The 20,795-nt window shown below is 37.9% G+C and overlaps 8 protein-coding genes across 8 annotated transcripts; 1 reads left to right on the top strand and 7 right to left on the bottom strand.

Annotated features, from left to right (window-relative positions):
- Positions 1–883: 883 nt before the first annotated feature.
- PRCAT00001393001 (uncharacterized protein) lies at positions 884–2,611 on the bottom strand (the record flags this gene model as incomplete). Its single annotated transcript, XM_062951178.1, has 1 exon — positions 884–2,611. The coding sequence occupies one exon, from the start codon at positions 2,609–2,611 to the stop codon at positions 884–886; it is 1,728 nt and encodes a 575-aa protein (XP_062808206.1).
- A 685-nt stretch (positions 2,612–3,296) lies between these two features.
- On the bottom strand, positions 3,297–5,015 carry PRCAT00001392001 (MFS transporter; the record flags this gene model as incomplete). The annotated part of the gene is made up of 1 exon (XM_062951176.1): positions 3,297–5,015. One exon carries the CDS (start codon positions 5,013–5,015, stop codon positions 3,297–3,299), a length of 1,719 nt encoding a protein of 572 aa, XP_062808205.1.
- A 1,111-nt stretch (positions 5,016–6,126) lies between these two features.
- Positions 6,127–8,103, bottom strand: PRCAT00001391001 (uncharacterized protein; the record flags this gene model as incomplete). The annotated part of the gene is made up of 1 exon (XM_062951175.1): positions 6,127–8,103. One exon carries the CDS (start codon positions 8,101–8,103, stop codon positions 6,127–6,129), a length of 1,977 nt encoding a protein of 658 aa, XP_062808204.1.
- Positions 8,104–10,676: 2,573 nt separating this feature from the next.
- PRCAT00001390001 (uncharacterized protein) lies at positions 10,677–12,164 on the bottom strand (the record flags this gene model as incomplete). Its single annotated transcript, XM_062951174.1, has 1 exon — positions 10,677–12,164. One exon carries the CDS (start codon positions 12,162–12,164, stop codon positions 10,677–10,679), a length of 1,488 nt encoding a protein of 495 aa, XP_062808203.1.
- Positions 12,165–12,586: 422 nt separating this feature from the next.
- Positions 12,587–14,293, bottom strand: PRCAT00001389001 (glycoside hydrolase family 13 protein; the record flags this gene model as incomplete). Its single annotated transcript, XM_062951173.1, has 1 exon — positions 12,587–14,293. The coding sequence occupies one exon, from the start codon at positions 14,291–14,293 to the stop codon at positions 12,587–12,589; it is 1,707 nt and encodes a 568-aa protein (XP_062808202.1).
- Positions 14,294–14,848: 555 nt separating this feature from the next.
- On the top strand, positions 14,849–16,585 carry MAL31 (maltose permease; the record flags this gene model as incomplete). The annotated part of the gene is made up of 1 exon (XM_062951172.1): positions 14,849–16,585. One exon carries the CDS (start codon positions 14,849–14,851, stop codon positions 16,583–16,585), a length of 1,737 nt encoding a protein of 578 aa, XP_062808201.1.
- Positions 16,586–16,848: 263 nt separating this feature from the next.
- PRCAT00001387001 (Zn(II)2Cys6 transcription factor) lies at positions 16,849–18,495 on the bottom strand (the record flags this gene model as incomplete). Its single annotated transcript, XM_062951171.1, has 1 exon — positions 16,849–18,495. The coding sequence occupies one exon, from the start codon at positions 18,493–18,495 to the stop codon at positions 16,849–16,851; it is 1,647 nt and encodes a 548-aa protein (XP_062808200.1).
- Positions 18,496–18,878: 383 nt separating this feature from the next.
- On the bottom strand, positions 18,879–20,696 carry PRCAT00001386001 (basic amino acid transporter; the record flags this gene model as incomplete). Its single annotated transcript, XM_062951170.1, has 1 exon — positions 18,879–20,696. One exon carries the CDS (start codon positions 20,694–20,696, stop codon positions 18,879–18,881), a length of 1,818 nt encoding a protein of 605 aa, XP_062808199.1.
- Between the last annotated feature and the right edge of the window lie 99 nt (positions 20,697–20,795).

Genomic DNA, 20,795 nt, shown 5'->3' with positions numbered 1-20,795 from the left:
CTGATAAGATAATATTTACATTGTTTTGAGATATCGGCTATCTCCTTGAATAAATTGGAGGACCCCCAGTACTGTATACACATCGGCACTTTTGCCAAATACAAGAACTAACTAACTGATATGGACACAGTTTCTGGGTTAGCCAGTTTGTTACTCAAAAATAATCTGATAAAGCATAAATAATAATAACCATATAAATTCAAGTATTCACAAAGTTTTATAAAATCATTTGGATGTATTTAGGTATAGGATCTTTTTAGTCGATTGAACTCTATCCTCTTATCTCTCGCAGCTAATCCAAAGATTATCATATGATTGAGTGATGACAGGATTCGTTTATTGGGGACAAATTCTTTCTTTTGCCGCATTCCTATTCAAACTTTGAGCTCATTCCTTGCATACTCTTGTGACCTCGACCTCGAAGAATTTGAGGTCATGACTTCAGGTTACCGCTATAAAAATCCTTTTTAAACCTTACTTAATGTGAATTGAGGTAGCAGTACACTTATACAGAGAAAAACATTGGTTCGTAATTCGTAGTTGACATGTCATCGCCTTGTTTTAAAAGAAAGTGGTTAAGAGTGGGAATCTATCTATGCTAATTTTTGCCTAGAGATTTTGCTGGATTCAATTTTTAAATATAGGCAAGTGTTAATAAAAGATGAAAAACGAATGCTAAAAGGACATAAAAAAAACTTGAGAACAACTTGGCAAATATATCAATAATACAGTATCTCGTATAACTTGCGAAAGAGAAAAGAAAGAAGTGAATTGAATTTACAAGCCATTAAAGTTTATTAAGAGAACCAAATCAACTACTAATTTAAAATGTATGAACGATCTCAGCTTATCACTCTCGATCGTTGTAGCTCAACGTCTCATTTCAGCTTTTGAAGTACTCTCCAAAGGTAGGTTCAGATATAATATGATAAATATTCAGTGTCATTCTTCTAAACCTTTTACCAAATATTACCATCAAAATGAAGCTACAGTTGATGACTAGTGAAATCATAAACATGAGCCATGTGGTTAGACTCAAGCCACATACATCAAGCCAAGGTTGAATAGCGAACGTAAATCCCATACCAATACAGTTTCTGATAAAGAGCATAAGAACTAACCCCTCACTAGCAAGGTGTGCATAACTATCGACTGTATACGTCAAGCATATTCCACCAGATGATCCCATAGCAAAACCTAGGAAACCTTGCCCAAGTACTACCGATACAGCCCAGTGGGCTTCGTAAACTGAACCCAAACCATATGCCAAAAGGCCAGCCGCATTTAAAAGTGCAGGAAGTACCATCGCCCACAATCTGAACTCTGGTTCCAATATACCCTTGTTACGTATAGCCAATCTTATTGTGAGCCAATCAACAAATTTTCCTCCGTATACCATCCCCAAAATTGATCCCACGAGTGCTCCTATATTAGTTAAACCAACTTGTGCTGTAGAAAAGTAATACGGTGAAACAGCATAAATTTCGGATTGCGTAGTAGCCAATAAAGATAACCACATCATTTGAGATCCATAGACCAAACCACCCCATAAAATTGCGGGAAATGGAATTAAGAAGAAGGGCCGTATAAAAATAGTGGGCCAGGTTCTCGGATCATTATACTCAATTTCTATTAGTCTTAACTTTTGCAAATAAGTACGTTTAGGAATGGAATGGTTGACAGAATCAATTTCATCACCAGATAGGTCGTCATCTGCTCTCCTAGTTTTCTGTATGAGGTATTTGTTACCATTATCTTGTGGTATCTCACCGCTCTTAATCGCTGTTAATACAACTTCTTCAGATTTTATTTGTTGTAAAATATTTTCTTCTATTTCATTATCTCCTCTGTAAAAAGTGGTATCTTCCATAAAAAATAACTGAATAACAAATAAAACTCCAAATATGATGACTTGGATCCAGTAGCACCATCTCCAACTCATTCTTTCAACAATATAGCCACATGCAACGGGCCCAAGATCTGAGCCGGCGTAAAGTGCTAAGATAAACCATGATAAGTATTCAGCTCTTTCATGTTGGAAAAAGACATCCATTGTAGATATTTCTACTAAAGAATCAACAGGGGCAGCAGCAAGTCCTCCTAAAACATTTGCAGCATATAAATAATTAACATTTGTAGACACTCCACCTATAATGTTTGCTACTATCGCGAGCACAGTACAGAGTAAGTACACAAACCTTCTACCTAATTTCATTGCCGTCGGCTGAAGAAAGATGCATCCAACTCCCAAGAAGAGGAAAGAGAGCGCCGAACTTATATTCAATTGCATATAGGTGCAGTTAAACAGCTCGGTCCACTCTGTCCATATTGGCCCACTCCAATTCACTGTTACTGCCAAAAGAAAAGCCCACCACCACAAAAGCCAAAATTGTGCATGCTTTTTCAGTTTCTTCCATCTAAGTGGATCATTGGGATTATCAGACGGCTGAGGCTGAAGAATAATGTTTCCTTTCCCTGACTTGCTCTTCTTTACATTAAGATTCCCGTCTATGTCAACGATGTGAACAGTACCTGGTACTATCGTGTCCTCGGGGACAGAAAGGCGTTCTCCGCTTAAGACTTTTTCTAAATCTGTTTTGTTTTCTTCCATCTTCAAACTTTTTGGAACAGATTAGCAAATTAAATAAATTAACTAACAAACATGAAAACGATGATCTTATATGTCCTGAGTATATTTGATCGTACTTATTATTATAGAAGTCCCTCATTGATATAATGCTGTAGCATGATATGGTTAACAGTGTTGAGAAGCATCCAGTTACCTAATTAGGTAATTTCCTGATATGATAAGCGGGCAATACCTTGGTATCGGGGCTCGTTTAGCGTTGATTGTAGATATTGAGTACATTGATTAATAGTCATGTCTTTTTAAAGCACGCCCCTTATGAATATTAGAATTTCTATTTTGGCCCTAGGTAAATCTATTCTTCGAGCCGCTACATAAAATCACTAGTAGGTGTAAATAGCATAAAATTTTTACATTTAGAAATCTTAGCTCTCAGTATAAGTACCACTCTATTTTATCAAGCTAATTTGAAATATGTGGTCTAAACTTGTCACAATCTCAACATTCTCGATGTCAAATTCATAATTAATAAGGTCAAATGCAATAATTATACTACCTAAAGTTTTTATGTGGTTTTTGCTGACGAAAAACAAGATTACATGGACGTCTGAAATACCCTATTCCCGAGACCATGACAAAAGAAATACAACCTCTAAAAACGTAATATTATGAAAGTTAGCTAGAGCTTAGAGGGGAATTATCTCCGATCCTACGAAACAGCGTTGTAGGCAAACTTGGATCTCTTTCTAATATTGGCGCCGTATTTGTAGAACAAAATTGGTACCGGTATCAAAACGACAGAAAAACATCCTAGTAAAGTGGTTGCCCATTTAATTTGCATATTTAGAAATAATTGTCTTGCAAATAAGGGAAATGCCGCACCAAAAGATGCTCTAAGAAATGCATTGCTTGCCAAGGCAGAAGCAGAGACATATAAGTATACGTCTATAATATAGGTGAGACAAGGTAAAAATATGAGAACCAAGCCGATACCAATAAATGACATACCAACGGTCGGCACAATCCAATGAACCTTCCTTGGGTAGTCACCAGTCCAACCTAACCAAAATAAACCAACAGAGAAGAAGAAGGAGCCAAGCATCATCCCTGGCAACCTCTCTTCTGGTCTAACTTTGCCATTTCTCTTTAAAAGTCTAACGTATCTATTTTCGAAGACCACAACCAAAAGACAGCCTATGATTGTACCTATGCACAGTGATATATAAGGTAATTCAGCGACTCCTCTTTCAAAATGATAATTGTTTGAAAAGATTAAAGGGATCTCAGTCAATAATAGATACAAAATTCCATAAACAAATGAATTGTACAAGCTTATTAAAAATAATATTGGCTCAGAAAATAGCATACTCAACGGTCTAGCTATATTATTCCACAAAATCTCGTGAATACCCAAAGAAACCTCCTCATGAGCTGCATGAATAGCTTTGTTTCCTGTCCTTCTTCGAATTTCTTCGGCTCTTTTTAATAAAAGTGTTTGATGATTCGTTTCCTCTAGGATGAAAATAGCAGAAAGGAGAGCAACACTAGAAGCTATCCCAGTGAAATACATAGGCCATCTCCACCCTAAATGAGGGTTTTTAGCCGCAAAACCGCCAAAAATTGGTGCCAACATTGGGCCAGCAAATAGAACAAAACCGAATCCCGTCATCGCTTTTCCTCTATCTGCCGTATGAAATAAATCAGCAGTTACCGCTGGAGCAACGACAGCTGGAGCACCACCAGTGAACCCAGAAAAAAACCTGCAAATCATTATGGTTTGTATATCTTGTCCTGTTGCAGCTGCAAACGAAAAACAGGTATAACCAAACATGGAACAAATTAAAATTAGCTTTCTACCAAAAAGTTCAGAAAGAGGGCCCCAAATAACCGGGCCTGATGCAAATCCAAACACAAACAAAGATGTTCCTAAGGTTGCTACGGTATGTCCAACTTTAAAATTAGCCATGACTGTTGGTATACTTTGAGAATACATCGCCGAACCTAATTGGACAGCAAAAGGAGTTACTAACACTGCAAAACAATTCACGAGCTTTCTATTCTTTGACCAACTCAACGGACATAAGGGATCATCTGGACCATCATATACGACTAGGTAAGCATCCTCCGGACCTACTAGTGGTGGTGGATAGTTTCTGCCTCCACCCATAGGTGGCAAAGGGCTAGTTGACTTAGCAGCCTTTTGTAAGATTTGCTCTGAGTTTGTTATCTTTCTGCTTATAGTTCGTGATACTTTTAAGCTACATCCCGTGTCATCTTCATATGGAGTCCTTTTCAATAATTTAGGTTCTTCATCTTGAGCCAGGCTCCTGGCACTTATGTTCGACAAACTCGTAGATAAACTATACGACTCACTGGAAACCAAAGAGTGATCATTGTCGTCATCAGCGTTAAATATTGACGTTTGCATAACCCACTTGCACGCGTGTTCACTCAAACATTTCTTATATCAAGATTTTAGACTTTTATCTTACTTGCGAGCCACTTAGGTCCGACTTTTTTTTTTTTACTTCTTTTTTTTGAGATAATTAATTAGTCATTTAATTAGGAAGTTGTCTGTAGAAGAACTAGAGATAGAGAGTGTTTTAAAACATAACTACAATACTTATATTGTTAGAAACCACACTCATGTAAGCGATTTGAAAAAAATAGAGAAGTCCCTCTTGATTTTGACCCTCCATGGCTATTCGGAGATAAGTGAAGTAAAGTAATGAAAAAGTATCGTGGGCACAATCCGTGTTCAAGATTCGCAGCAATACATTACAGGAAAGCATAAGAAGAATGTCTAAGAATTGAGAGAAAATTGTTCACATTCACTTACAATGGGGAATTGAAAGACCGCTGAATTGCAATGTTTCGTTTGGGTTATATTTAGACTTTAGTTATCTAATTGATCCCGTAATAAGTCATCAGGAATCAGTGTGAAAGCTGATCCTCCTTACGAGGATATATTTGGTGGTTGATTGTCAGCTCCATCGCATTCAGGTTTTATCTTATTTTGATGTCGGTAGTGTTAGTAGTTGTAGTTGTAGTTGTACGGCTATGCTAACTACATATATTGTTGTTTCGCACGATAATTGTATTAAATGATTATGTAATTCTTGGATGTCCAAAAGTCCTCTCCAAAACCAAACAGCAGCTCCTGTCCTAACCCTTTACTACAAATTATGTTAGCGTACGAAATAATTTGCAAATTCATAATGGATTCTTATGTCAAGTGATCTTTGATGTCTTGAATAATTGCTCTCTTATAAACATGTTTGTTATTTTACTAAATTGTTTTATTGATTGTCCTCCTACCTCTAACAAGGTTTATAAAACTAAGCATGCTTTTATTTAAATGGTGATGAAGTCATATTCTACATCGTATCAATTGAAACTACTTTGATTATTGGATATAGATCCAAAGTGTATATAAGTTGAAAAAATAATCAGCTAGGATTAAGAAAAATGGAAATTAATAATAAGAAAGGGAACAATCCATTAAAATATGTTGTTTTAACTCACGAGTTCATGACCGCTTACAACAATAAGAAAGCAGCACCAGCAAATAAAGAACCGAATGAAAGACCAAGGTGATTTCCGTTGCCTTCAGCAATAGTGCTTACAGCGGGGGCAGCTGAGGAACTATTCCAGGAGCCTGACTGATACGCGATAGATGAAGTAGTTGCTGCGACCGGAACAGTTGCGCTCTGGATTCCTGCTTCAGAATTTGCTTCAACGGATGAAGCTGCAGCTGTTGATGAAACTGGCACTGGTGCTGTGGCAGGTGTAGAAACAGGAGCAACTGATGAGGAGGCTGCTGCTGTCTTTTCTGATGACTCAGTCAAAGCACAGTATGTGGTATAAGTCGTGGTTTCGTCAGTGACCTCGGTTACTCCAGTTGGCACAACACTAGTTTTGCATATGTCAGACTCACATGAAGTGACAGTCACGACAGTAGTACTTATTTCTGTCTTTGTCTTTGGAGATTCAGCTTCGCTGCTTTCAGCTGCAGTCAAAGGACAATAGGTGGTGTACGTAGTATCAACATCGGTGACTGTAGTCAAACCTGTTGGTACAACAGTCTCATGACATTTATTTTCTTCGCATGAAGTAATAGTAACAATTGTGGTAGAGAAGTCTGTTGCAGTTGCAGCTTTGGCCTCCAAACTTGTTTTAGAACCAGAACCAGAACCAGAGCCTGATGCAGTAGCGGAGCCAGAACCTGAGCCAGAGCCAGAGCCAGAGGCAGTACCGGAGCCAGAACCTGAACCTGAACCAGAGCCAGAGCCAGAGGCAGTAGCGGAGCCAGAACCAGAACCAGAGGCAGTAGCGGAGCCAGAACCTGAACCTGAGCCAGAACCAGAGGCAGTAGCGGAGCCAGAACCTGAGCCTGAGCCAGAACCAGAGGCAGTAGCGGAGCCAGAACCTGAACCTGAGCCAGAGCCAGAACCTGATGCAGTAGCGGAGCCAGAACCTGAACCAGAGCCTGATGCAGTAGCAGTAGCGGAACCTGAACCTGAACCTGAGCCAGAGCCTGATGCAGTAGCAGAAGCGGAGCCTGAGCCGGAACCTGAGTCAGAGCCTGATGCAGTAGCTGAGCCGGAACCGGAACCAGAGTCAGAACCAGAACTAGATGGAGTAGAAGTTGAAGATCCTGAGCCCGAAGTTCCAGATGGAACAGTTGAAGAGCTACCTCCCAGAGGAAGAGATCCAGATGGAATAGCCGAGGACGCAATGCTTGATGGGAAAGAAGAAGCAGTAATTGCGGATGTTGGGCAAATCAACTTGAGAATACTATCTAACAAGTCATAGACAGGTGATAAATCAATTGGACTTACGATACATTGAACAAGACCTTCAACACCATCAACAAGAGTCCACAAAATCTTACAGAGATAACCAACATCTGTGATAAGTAAGTCACCAACGATGAACAACTCTTCTCCGACGGTTTCGACAGTAAGACCACCCGCTTCTAAAATGGTGATAACAGCATCAGTCAATACAGTGGATGGGTTTGGACTATTAGAGATACTTTCTGCATCTTGAACTAAGACTTGAATGAGAGCTTCGAGGAAAGAAATCAATACTTTAGCAACGTCTTCAACAGCCTCTGTGTTGGTCTTCAAAGCTAAACCAAGCTCGCTGACCAAACTGTTGATCAAACCTGGGTTCTTTTTTACGATTTCATTGATAAGAGCTTTCACTGCAGAATCAGAACCAGAAACTTTTTGATTATAAAATCCATTTGCAAGAAGGATTGCTGTCACGAATTGAGGTTCGCTGCTAGAATCACCCCCGAGTACGACGTCTGCAATACACTGAAGTTTATCATCAACGTCACCAAGAATACCACCAACAACGCCAACAACATCTCCCAAGATTCCCTCAACTCCGCTTACAATGTCGCTGATGACATCACGAGTTTCAATCTCTTTTACAGGATAGATAAGCCCAGCTTGAATTGAGTTGGCAAGAGCAGCAGCAGCCAATATCTTATTGATCTGCACCATTATAATTAAACGAATGAAAAATGGATATTAAAACGAGTGAATATGATTTTAGTTATTAGGTTTACATTAAAAAGCTGAACTTCTACGCTCCATTTATAGTTTTTGCTTTGTTGAATTCTATATAATATATTCCTTTATCGTAAAAAGGCGGTCCAAATGATAAACAATCTTACTGTCCTATGGTACAATTCGATACACGTCTACCCAAGAAGAATTTGTAAATATTAGGACGACAATAGGCTGCTCTGATGATATTTTTCTTCTTTCAGCTGAAGCGAGCTAAAAGGAGTCAAAATAGTTGGATTGCCAAGGTGAAAAATAATAAACTCCGATATGAATTGTCATTTCTATTGGCCAGTATGAAGCCATAGAGAATAAATCTGTTTATGACATTGTATTTTATTATTTAATCCAGTATTGGAGTCTTCATTGAGCTTATTAAAAATATTTACCGCGTTTTCAACCCTCCACAAAAAAAAAATAATTGTCTGCAAACTATGGGCCCAAGTACGAAGCACCCGAGCTGCTAATGCGCACAATAAGCGACAATTTTTATTACAATAAGAACGCTATGCTACCTTTCATAACCTCTATTAAATTTCATGTCTACAATAAATTAATTGTTCTCTATATCACCTTTTATGGGTTTAGACCATCCTTGACCCCAACCTTCAGATATGAATAGAGAGTAGAAAATGTGCCAGCGAATTGCGCAATTGCTACTTAGTGATACAACAAACTTCAAAGTTAGGTTTAAGCTTATACATTTTCATCTAATCTATTTCTAACCTATGCCCTCTAATTTATGATATCAAAGTATACTTGACACTCGAAGCTACTCCCATGAGTCAATGTGCGCTGGCCATGAATCAGGGTGCGTTCTTTTCCTGACAGGTATGACATTTCGTAACCCTCCGCCACAAAAAGCATGGTACGCAAAGACGTGACAATAAGATTTGACAGCCTATGTTCACGTCTCAATTGTTTATTATTGACGATTTCAGTCTTTAAAGGTGCGGAAAGTAAGTAAATAAACGACAAAATTGCAAATCATGCAATTATAGTGTCCGTAAAGTTAGACTTTCTCCTGTAGGCTATATTAGACCTATGCTTTTTCGTGTTTATGTTTATATTGTATTTTGCCTATAAGCGCAATGCTTCGAACACTTTGGTCTCTGATTGTTTAAATTCGATCGAGTATCTTACAGAATCGCAGACCCTTTGAGGTCAAAGCTGTCTTTCTCAAGATCATAACTACATTAAAAAATAGATTACTAGCTACTGTGCTTGCTTCAAGTTTTAGTCTTTTGCCTTATCTAGTCTAAAAATTAGCATTAATTTGCATGTGAATATGAGCGCTATATTTCGATGATGTAATATCATATGCTAACTTTAGTTCGCGTATTATGCAGCTTGTCAAGTTGTTTGCAGCCAAACAATTAAACAAGGGTTGCGAACCCGTGACATAGAACAATAGCTCTTGGCTATTAGACGAAGTGATATGTTACGGTACCCGTCAAGACTCGTGTAAGCACTTACATAGAGTGAAGGGCTAAATATTATATTTTATAGGCAACCAAACTCTCTATTTTCAGTGTACGCAAGTTGCGGGAAACACGTTTTGCACCTTCAATTACTATTTACTTCCGAAGATAAACGCAAACTGGCAGTCACTGAAAAGATTTCCTTCAATTGGCGTTTAGAAAGTAAGGTAAGATTAGCTTTTATTATTCCTGGTTGTACGGTTGTTTATAATGCAGACTTTGTCACAGTCGTTCCAAATCAGGCGACTCTATTTGTTAAATACAATTGTGAATACGAAGAGCAAGTTAATTCTTGCAATAACTTACATATAAACTGACCAATATACTGTTAAGCCAATGCGAAATTAATCCTATTGTTCTGGAATATGAGCAGAAACAAAACTCCTTCGGACTTAGTAATCCCGTATATTTCAGGATATTTGGGCCTGTATGCTCTCTCTCATGTCCTCTACCAAATTGTTTACTTTTGTAATTTCGATCCTGAGCTAAGACCACGCTAGTAGTCTGAAGCTACTACGGCAAACAAATGTCTTGTAATAAACACATTTGAGAAGCAGTGAATACATTTATGGAATCGTCAGGCTTTCAGCATCTAGATCAGTTCCATTACTCGTAGGCATATCGGCTAGCCTAATAAAAGCGAGAGCTATTATTAGTAGTTCTCAGGCACCTACTTGATACCTATTTTACAAGTGGAAAGAAGTGTTGAGGTTTTAATGGTCTATCCGGTTTCCACATCGTATTCAAGATGCTAGGCCTCAAGTTTTAAATTTGCCAATCTTCATAAAAATGTTTCTAACAAACTTTGCTCTTCTATATGCAGACATCTAAACTCATCGATAGTAAGAGTCTACCTTTAAAAGATAGAGTGTTGGAAAAAAATGGCACTCAGTCTGGGACCTAGTTTGATTAGGATCGATATTGACTTGCGTTTTATAATAATGAATTTAAATTTTGAATACCATCACTATAAAGTAAATCTTTAGCTTTTTACAAATATTATGTATTTATTACAAATAGTGCGAAAAACTAAAAAGAATATCTAAAGTTTAAGTTTTGCATATCAGTTGAATCCAAAAATTCGTAATCTTCATCGGACTTTTCAATCAGTTTTTTATCTCTCCTTTCATTTTCTCTATAAGACAAGAATCCTATGTACAAGGAAAGGGGTACCGAGATAGCTTGGGTAACTAATATTGCAACTTTTGCCAGGGTATATTTGGGAAAGTCAGAAGCTCTAAACATTTGTGGACCAAGAAGTGAAGAAAGACAAAACATAATTAGTGTGAGCGCATTTCTAAAGATTCTTTTAGTATAGCCTGCTGTGTTAGCACTGTTCCAAATATAAATCAAAGTGATTGCTGATGATCCACTGTATAATAAATAGATCGAAAATAAGTTCCCAAGATTTTGCGTCGTCAAGTCTGTACATAGGAGCACTATAGCACCCACGATTGAAGGAATAAACATCGAAGTCATAATATAAGTGATATGTCCGAAGTGTGAGACTAATTGAGTTACAGTCGTTATAATGACTATAATAATAACACCTGAGGGAATTTGTAATAAAGCAGACCTATAGTTGTCGTATCCAAAAGTTGAAATAATTGTTGTACTAAATGTCCCTACGGCTCCAGTAACGATCTGTGATGTCCCTGTTAGTAAGAGTAATGGCCAGGTAAATTGATCTTTAAAAAGTAATTCTTGTAATTGTTCACGTTTAAAGGTCTTATTTTCAATTCCAGTTTGATTTGAGCGTATGTGCTCTATAATGCAGATTTTTTCCGTATCATTTAGAAACCAAGCAGAAGTAACGTTGTTAGGCAAATAAAAAAATACAAATACTCCAAAAAAAGCAGTGACCAACCCCATTACTAAAAATAATATCTGCCAAGATTGAAAACTATCAGTTCTGATATGTTGAAAGCCGAAAGACAATAAAGCTCCAACGATTGTACCCATACCTGACATGTTGCACCAGATTCCCATTCTTGATGCTTGCTCTGATTTTGAGTAGTACATTCCACTTATTGAAATTATTCCCACAGCGGAGCTACTTTCAAAAGCGCCCAACAAAGTTCTTACGATCATTAAAGAGGCATAAGAATTGCAAGCCGAATGACAGGCTAAAACTGCGCCCCAAAGGAATATACATATACCTAACGCCCTTGAGAGAGGAAATCTTTGTAGAACATATGAAATGAACGGCTCCGCAAATATGTATGATGCATAAAAGATAGTACCTAAATTGGAAAACTGATTATCCTTTAAATTGTCCTTTATTCCCATAACAGCTGCATAATTTAATAGAGTCTTGTCTAAAAATTGCAAGAAATATATCAAACATAAAAGCGGCATGATATTCCAGTCAATTTTTCGTGTGATAGATGCGACCGAATGTTCGGGCTCTTCTGCTCCCTTACGTTGTCTTAAGTAATGATAAGCCACATCGTACTCTTCTTCAGGTTTCTTCTCCGAGGGTATTGCTCCTTGTGAGGACACTTCAGAAATTACCATCTGTTTTTAATTCACACATATTTTTTCTGTTTTTTCTCTATTGCCCAGAGTTTTTTTTGTCTGTCTGCTGACTCGTGGATCAGACTTGAGTCATCCTAGAAAATTTAGTTCATGCAGATACCACATCGGTTTTTTATTATATGCACCACAAGCTTATACTTTTGCATGCTGTTAAAGATGCAGGAATGCTGGCTGGCTATAAAAACTATAGACAAATATCACATTCAAAGAACGGTCGAATAAGTGGCCTTTATTTCAATTCACTGCCAAATATTGCGAATTGTATTAAGCCTCTTCTCTCATATTGTAATTATTTCCATTAAGCTTAGACTCCTTGAAAATTTTAAGCATGAAGCTGCCTCTAGTTGGGATAATAATTATGCATTTTAAAGTCAAACTACTAGTAAATTTAAGGACCGAAATTATTTAACTATGTAAACTCTTCCTTCATATGGCGTTAATTCATCTGTCTCAGAAGACACAACGTTCGAATGAATAAGCTCTAACTTTCCTGATGACAAATTTTCAAATGGAACTGTTTCGGAGCTGAAATTCAAGGCTATATAAGCCTTTTGATTTTTGAATTCCTTAATATATGTGAACACTTTAAGATTATCGTAATCAAGGATTTCCATTGAACCATAAATGAACAAATCTTTGAATTCTTTTCTGATCAAAAGCGATTGCTTCCAAAAAGAGTATAAGGAATCGGGATCATTAATTTGAGAAGCAGCATTCACCGAAGTATAATTATCGTTGACTCTAGTCCAAGGCGTTCCCGAAGTGAAGCCAGCATTCTTCGTAGAGTCCCATTGAACTGGGGATCTTGCATGATCCCTGGCCAAAAGATTGATAACATCCATTAACTTTTCAAATTTTTCTTTATCATCACCATACTTTTCCTTGAAAGCCTTGCAATAGTTTATAGTGTTGATGTCTAAATATTCATCAATAGACCATGATCGTGGAAGATTACTCATACCAATCTCTTGACCTTGATAGATGAAAAGAGTACCGGTCAATGTAGTCATCATAAGCGCTAACAATTTTCCAGATTTGAAATGATATTTTGGAGATGGATTTCCAAATCTAGTGATTGATCTGGGTTGATCGTGATTTTCAGAGAATGCAGTCGCCCAGCCATCAGAATTTTCTGTGAATGAACTTTGTTTCTTGATGCAATCTTTAAAATCTTTGAGCGTAAACCCTTTGAAGTCAAATTTATCATCAGGGTTTGCACCAAGTTCGACGAGATCAAATAAGAAAACCATGTTCAACTCATTTTCCTTGGCACTGACATATTTCAAGGTTTCTTCTATCGAAGAATGACCTAACTCTCCGACCGTCATAACATCGTACTTTGACGTCACATTAGCGAACATTTCCTTATGAAATTCATGTATCCTTGGCCCATTGAGGTGATAAAGTTTACATGGCTGATATTGTGAATCTGGGATTACTATAGGTGCATCCGGAAAGGTCTGTACCTTCGAATATATACCAGCGGTATCAATTCTAAAGCCATCGACTCCTTTGTCGAACCAAAATTTCAAAGCAGTATCATATATGACTTTTCTAGTTTCCTCATTCTCCCAATTCAAGTCCGGCTGAGTTTTAGCAAACAAATGTAAGTAGTATTCATCTGTTAATTCGTCATATTCCCACGCAGACTCAGAAAAATAGGACATCCAGTTATTTGGGGGATGTCTGTTACCATGTTCATCATAACGTGGAGGTTTCCAAATATACCAGTCTCTTTTAGGATTAGTTTTAGAACTTCTCGACTCTTTAAACCAAGCATGTTCAGATGAAGTATGGTTGATAACCAAATCTAAAATCAATTTCAATCCTCTTTCGTGAACCCCCTTAATCAAATTATCCATATCCTCCATTGTTCCATACTTCGGATAAATCTTTTGATAGTCTGAAATATCATATCCCATGTCATCTTGAGGGGAATCGTACATCGGTGAAAGCCAAATTATATCGACTCCCAAATTCTTAATGTAGTCTAAAGTAGAAATGATTCCTTGCAAATCACCTACTCCATCCCCATTCGAATCCTTATAAGAAGCCGGCCAAATCTGATAAATCGAGGCATCTTTCCACCATTTAGAGTCTATAGTCATTTCGTAATATTAAATCGTATCACTATTCAAATCAATTGAGTTTGTAAAGGCAAAAAGAGTGAAGTTTCTGTCTTCTTGCCGTCGCTCAATACTTTATACCTTATGGCTTACTTGGTAGAGGCTATCTACCCCACCTATATCTAAGCGACAAATATAGCGAAGATAATCCGAAACACTAAAAAGTTGACCTATGCTCCACAGGTCATACCACTTATTTTATGGGGAAGATGAAAATATTTGGTTATGAGTATGCATTTTAGGTGGTTTTAGCGAGAAATTTGGCGATGTTTCTTGTGTCAACCCCCCATCTTTCAGTGATCCTGGGCAGCTCCCAGAATATTATTTGGGGGCTTAGGTTATACACAGGAAGAAATATCTAAAAGTTGGGGTACGAGTGCCACTTTTGAAGGAACTTGGATCGAGAAAGTTTTGAATGAATCGAGGACGGTGAAGGTCACCGCTCTTCCTGGCAGAACCCCGATTACAAACATGAATATAAATTGAAGGTAAAGGGACACAGAAAAGGTATTTGGTGAACTGTATAACGTGAATAATATGGTTGTCGAACATGTCGAATATGCTGATAGCAATGGGGAGAAGGAGAAAGAGGTTTTCAATGTGATTAAAACTGACACAGATGAGTTGCTGGGGTTTGAGGTTAATGAGTACTTAGCCAAATTCTTAGACATCTCCGAACAGTCGAAGGAAGGGGAAAAGAAGGAGAAACAGATGGGTTTGAAAGAGGGTTTGAAAACGTACCCTAAGGCTGCATTTTGGTCTTTTGTCTTGTGCTCTACATTGATCATGGAAGGATACGACACTAACTTACTTAGCTCTTTCTACACGTTTCCTGCTTTTAATGAGAGGTTTGGAAAATATTACGAGGAGGCGGGAGAATATGAAATCGAAGCAAAATGGCAGACTGCTTTAAGTATGGCTATAAACGTTGGAGAAATTGTGGGTTTATTTTTCGCAGGTCTTATAGCTGATCGATTTGGTTATCGTAAAACTTTAATGGGCTCTTTAGTTTTAGTAACTGGATTTATCTTCATTGTTTTCTTCGCTAAAAGCATTGAAATGTTGTTGGTGGGTGAAATCCTTCTTGGTCTTCCTTGGGGAGCATTCCAGACTTTGTGTGTGACATACGCGTCTGACGTATGCCCTATGACCCTTAGACTTTATCTCACGACTTATGCGAACTGCTGCTGGGTTATTGGTCAGTTAATTTCGTCGTGTGTCCTTCGTGCATTTGTATCGAGTAGTGATAAAGATGCTTATCGTATTCCGTTTGCGGTCCAATGGGTATGGCCAATCCCAATCTTCATTGGTGTTTTCTTTGCTCCTGAATCACCATGGTGGCTTGCAAGGAAAGGTAGAGATGCTGAAGCTAAAGAGTCACTTAAAAGATTACTAACCGTTAACGAAAAAATGCCCAATAAGGATGAAATGTCATCAGCTTTACTAAACAGAATTAAAATGACTTTGAAAGAAGAAGACGCAAATTCTCTGAATAGCTCCTATGTGGAATGCTTCAAGGGTGTCAATCTTCGGAGGACCATTTTAACCTGTTCCGTGTGGTTGATTCAGAATTGTACAGGAGCTGCTTTGATGGGATTTTCCACATACTTCTACAAACAAGCCGGTCTTGCAACAAGTATGTCATTCACGTTTTCAATAATTCAGTATTGTTTGGGTATCCTTGGCACTTTGTGTTCTTGGATAGTTTCTCAAAAGCTTGGTAGGTTCACTGTTTACTTTGGTGGTCTCATCATCTTATTTGTGATTTTATTCATCGTTGGTTGCTTAGGTATTCACCAGACAAGTGCAACCGGATGGGCAGTGGGAACATTTTTACTTATCTATACTTTCGTTTATGACTCGACCATCGGCCCTATTTGCTACTGTGTGATAACGGAGCTCCCTAGTGTCAGGCTTCGTAATAAAACTGTTGTCTTAGCAAGAAATGTTTATAATATTTCAGGGATTGTTGTATCAGTTATTACACCTTACATGTTGAATCCTACTGCATGGAATTGGAAGGCTAAAACAGGGTTCTTCTGGTCAGGGTTTGCCTTAGCCTCCATTATTTGGTGCTGGTTTATGTTACCTGAAACGAAACAAAGGACTATTGCGGAGTTGGACCAGTTATTTGCTCAGAAAGTGAAGGCTAGAAACTTCAAAACTACCGAAGTAGAGGTCTTTAACACAGAGGAACTTCTTAATAAAATGGGCGATGACGGTGTGAAGGAATTTGTGATTAATACCGAAAAGCTTGAAAAGGAAGAATGTTGAATAATACGATTTGTCAACTAAATCCTGAATTAGCTAGTTGCATTCTACGAAAGGTCTCTTTAAATAAGCAGCTGAAAAGAAGCTACATGTAATTTTTTAACATGAAATAATAAGATTCTCTTATAAAGGCTTCAAAATAAAGTAGCTTGGATGTGCATTCCCAAAATTTAACGGTGCCTATTCAAAACACGTAATTTTTTTATTCAGTAGAGAACTAAAACATCACTAATACACTCACATAAAGAACAGGATTCCTAGTATTTTCAATCGCAGAAAAGATCATTGAAAGAATTTATATCGTTATTGCCGTTGCATTCATCTCTGTACTTCATACCCTGCGTCTCAAGACACGAATAATTCCAAAATACATCTGAGTTCACTTCCTCTATTAATTCATTATTTTCATCTAAGGACCTACTCAATACTATGGTCTCCATTTTCCGAACGAGATCTTTTGGAAAAGACATTTTTGCCTTGAAAAGTAACATGAAGTTGTAAATACGTGTCATTAAGCCGTAACGGCTACATTTTAATTGGGACAGAAGGGATTCATATGCGATTGTAGAGCCACTAAGTAACACCAGTAGTTTCAAGCCAATCCCAGGCCCATTTGACTCAAACGCGACAACATCCAAGTCATCTGATGCATTTAAAAAGGATTCCATTAGATGAAGAGGGAATCGCAAACTTAAACAATAGCTTTCCTGTGGATCGTCAACTAAAAGATCATTTTCCTGAGAAACATACCAAACCAAACATTGCATCCAGTATTTTGAAAGTATGATATTTAATTTCTGTAATGCTGGAGTTAAAGGAAAAATTGAAATATTCGATAAACTATTCTGAATATCAATGATATAATTTGATGAAGGTGGATACAAAAGTCCCAAGTCTGCAGAATTTGACTGATCGGTAAAGATGAAGCTGCTTCGTTCAACGAGTTTCTCAAAAAAGCTTTTATTCGGTATGGAAAAAATTTTGGCAAGTTCCAGAAAGTCTGCAGCCGCTTCTGGATACTCTTCACATTCAAGGTTTGGAAGCGGTATGTTAGCTTCAAGCAATATAGGAATCCCGCTTTCAATGCATGTAAATCTTTCCGTAACTAGTAAAATATAAAAAACTTTACTCATCCGGTGTCTCTCGGCCCTCGTTTTTTTCATAAAAGTCTTTGGTTCATGTAACCCAAGCAACTGGGCCGTCGAAATTGCTTCTCTCAAGAATAAAATTGATTTATTTTTTCCTGTCTTGAAGTTTCCATAGTAACAGAATAAAAAGAAGGAACACAAAAGAGTGTCAATAGAAGGACTTGATGTACAATCGAAGACTTGACGGATTCTAATAGATTCTCTTGCAAAAGCAGCCGATGTCACATGCAGTGGAATTGTAATTCCGACGGGCTTTTTGGAAAGAAACTCTAGTTGTTCGTAAATAGCTGCTGCAACAGAACATGCCAATGCCCACTCAGTCGCATTTTGGGCATTAATAGTAACCTCTGAATTTTCATTCACCATCTGACCCATCTTTGAAATTAAAAGGGAAGATGATAGGACGGGCCATACGCTGTAAAACCATGTGTGAAAAATTTGTAGCATTTGGGACACCTTAGCTATTGGTATCGCAGGAAATAAAATGTAATCTACTCCCGATTCAGGCACGGAGCTTACAGTAAGCTGTTCAATACATCTTCGCGTCTTGTCATGAATAGTTTTGGGCCCACACTTTTTTATAGTTCTAATATTAGTGCAGGGCAAGTTATGGTCCAAACATCGTGAACAAGGTACATTAGAATCACACCGGACTTTTCTCAAAGCACACCCATCGCACGGCCTGCCGTGCTTACTCTTTGTTCGAGTTATCAAAGTTCTTTTACTGTTACATGATTTAAGATTCTTCAAATTCTTTTCAGACATTTCATAGATCTCTATTGCATTAGGTCGTTAACACCAATACAGCTTTATTTAAGATGTGGAAGAAAGCGTGGAGACGATTCATGACTGTAGGACAGAATAATAGTGTTTTACACGACCATTGAATTGAGGTGGGGAAAAATTATCCAAGTCCAACATGGAACATCAGAAGTGGGACAGATTCGGAATATTTATTTTAAAGTTCAATGCATTTTATATTTTAAGTTTAGGAGATAACTAATCAGAGGTTTTACAGCTTCTGAATCTTTATATACATCCATTTCAAATTCACAGATTCTTATATAACACACCACATTATTCTTTCTTTGGATGAAAGAATTTTAATTCTATGTACAAAAATAACAAATATTCAGCAGTTTCTAAAATCAGGCAGATTCTTTCGAAATCTCATCTCTGGGCTCTTCAGACCTTTCACTTTCATTACCAATCATTTCTTTTGTAGCATCACCAACAGAGTTGTTTTCGGCAGTGGATTCAACCTCATTTATCTCAGCGTTCACGTCTTTTGGTTTATCGGCTCCAAAAACTGAATCTGGTAGTTTCTTATTAGTACTAAAAACGCAAGCTATTGTTGCTATTCCAGCAAATCCGATCGACAAGTAAAACACATTCCTTATAGCACCCATTATTTGAACCTTCACAAAGGCTTTTGCCTCAGGAGATAATTGATTTAACACGTCTGTGGAATCCAGAAGTTTATCAATATCAATCTTTTTAAGCTCCTCGTATAACTTCTGTCCCTTGAGAGCAGCAATTGACGAAGTGAGTTTACTTCTCGAGGATGAAGAAAACACAGTTTGAGCCAATATTGAACCAAGTGTTCCTCCGACAGATCTACTAAAGTTGGCTAATACGGTCGTCATGATAGTACCACCGGGCACGTTAGGAGCGGCTATTTGGGCTGACATTAAACATCCTTGAATGAAAACACCAACAGAGATTCCCACAATAATCAATAAACCGATTTGCCGCGACGAAGAAGAATCGACATCAAGTAAACTTAATAGTCCACATCCGATCGGAGCAAGGACGCCGCCCAAGACCATTAAAGGTTTCACCATTTTGGTTTTTCTAATTATAATTCCACTCATAATCGAGGACACCACGACTGGAATGATAACTGGCAACAAATGAATTCCTGACTTCCATGCACTCTGACCATGGATTTCTTGAAAGTATATTGCTACAAATAAAATAGCACACATAAAATAAGCAAAAGCCGCAAAAAAGGCAATTGAAGAGGCAGCAACTTGTGGCACCTTCACAACAGGTGGTGGAATAGTTGGATTTTTTGCAAACCTAAAATTCCACACCCAAAACAAAGCGAAAACGACCGCTCCAATGACAAAACAACTGATTACAGCGCCAGAATTCCAAGGATATTGGTTACTACTTCCAAATGTTAACGCCAAGAGGAATACAACCAATCCCCCACACAACAATACAGTACCCACGTAATCTATCAATTTCAACTTTTCTCTGACGCTGCCTTGAGGCCTAGGTGGGTTAAACGCCCAAAACAAGAAAGCCAAGGCAACTCCACCAATTGGCAAGTTTATGTAAAAACACCATCTCCAAGTTGCATGAGTAGTGAAAGCACCACCAAGCAATGGGCCGACAACAGAAGCAACCGCAAAGACACACCCCATTAGTGCCATAGACAAAGGTCTCTTATTAAGGGGGACAACTTCAGATATAATTACAAAAGCCATCGACTGTAAACCACCGGCCCCTACACCTGCTAAGACTCTACCGCCAATAAGCGTATTCATATCATTAGCTAAAGCACACATCAAAGAGCCTGCTTCAAATAGCACAATTGATATATATAAGGTTCCTTTTCTTCCAAAAATAATAGATAAACGACCCCATGTAGCGACTAGAACTGCCATAGAGAGGAAGAAACCAGACGTCAACCAACCAATTTTATCAAAAGAGTTGAACTTATTTCCAATCACAGTCAAAATTGTAGCCACAATCGTCTGGTCCAAGGCTGACAAAAACATACACAAGAACATCGACACAAGGCAAAGCAATAACTTTATACCATGTAGGTATTGATCTTCAGCATTTGTACCATCACCTGCATTATCTTGTCTATACTCTTTTTTTACCAGACCCTGATCTTCAAGATCAACAGAATGGTCAGACAGACTATCACGAGCTTCTTTTTTAGTCGACATTGAACCTTTTCTCCTTTGCTTTCAATGTCTTCGCAGAGCCGTTTACCTTTCATAAATAGTACAAGACGGAAATAGTGGACGGCGTTAAGAGGCGGCTTT

Source organism: Priceomyces carsonii, assembly GCF_900007245.1.
Source record: "Priceomyces carsonii strain CBS4050 genome assembly, scaffold: Debaryomyces_carsonii_scaffold_1, whole genome shotgun sequence".
Lineage (NCBI taxonomy): Eukaryota > Fungi > Ascomycota > Pichiomycetes > Serinales > Debaryomycetaceae > Priceomyces > Priceomyces carsonii.
This window is presented reverse-complemented; position numbering and strand designations above follow the sequence as displayed.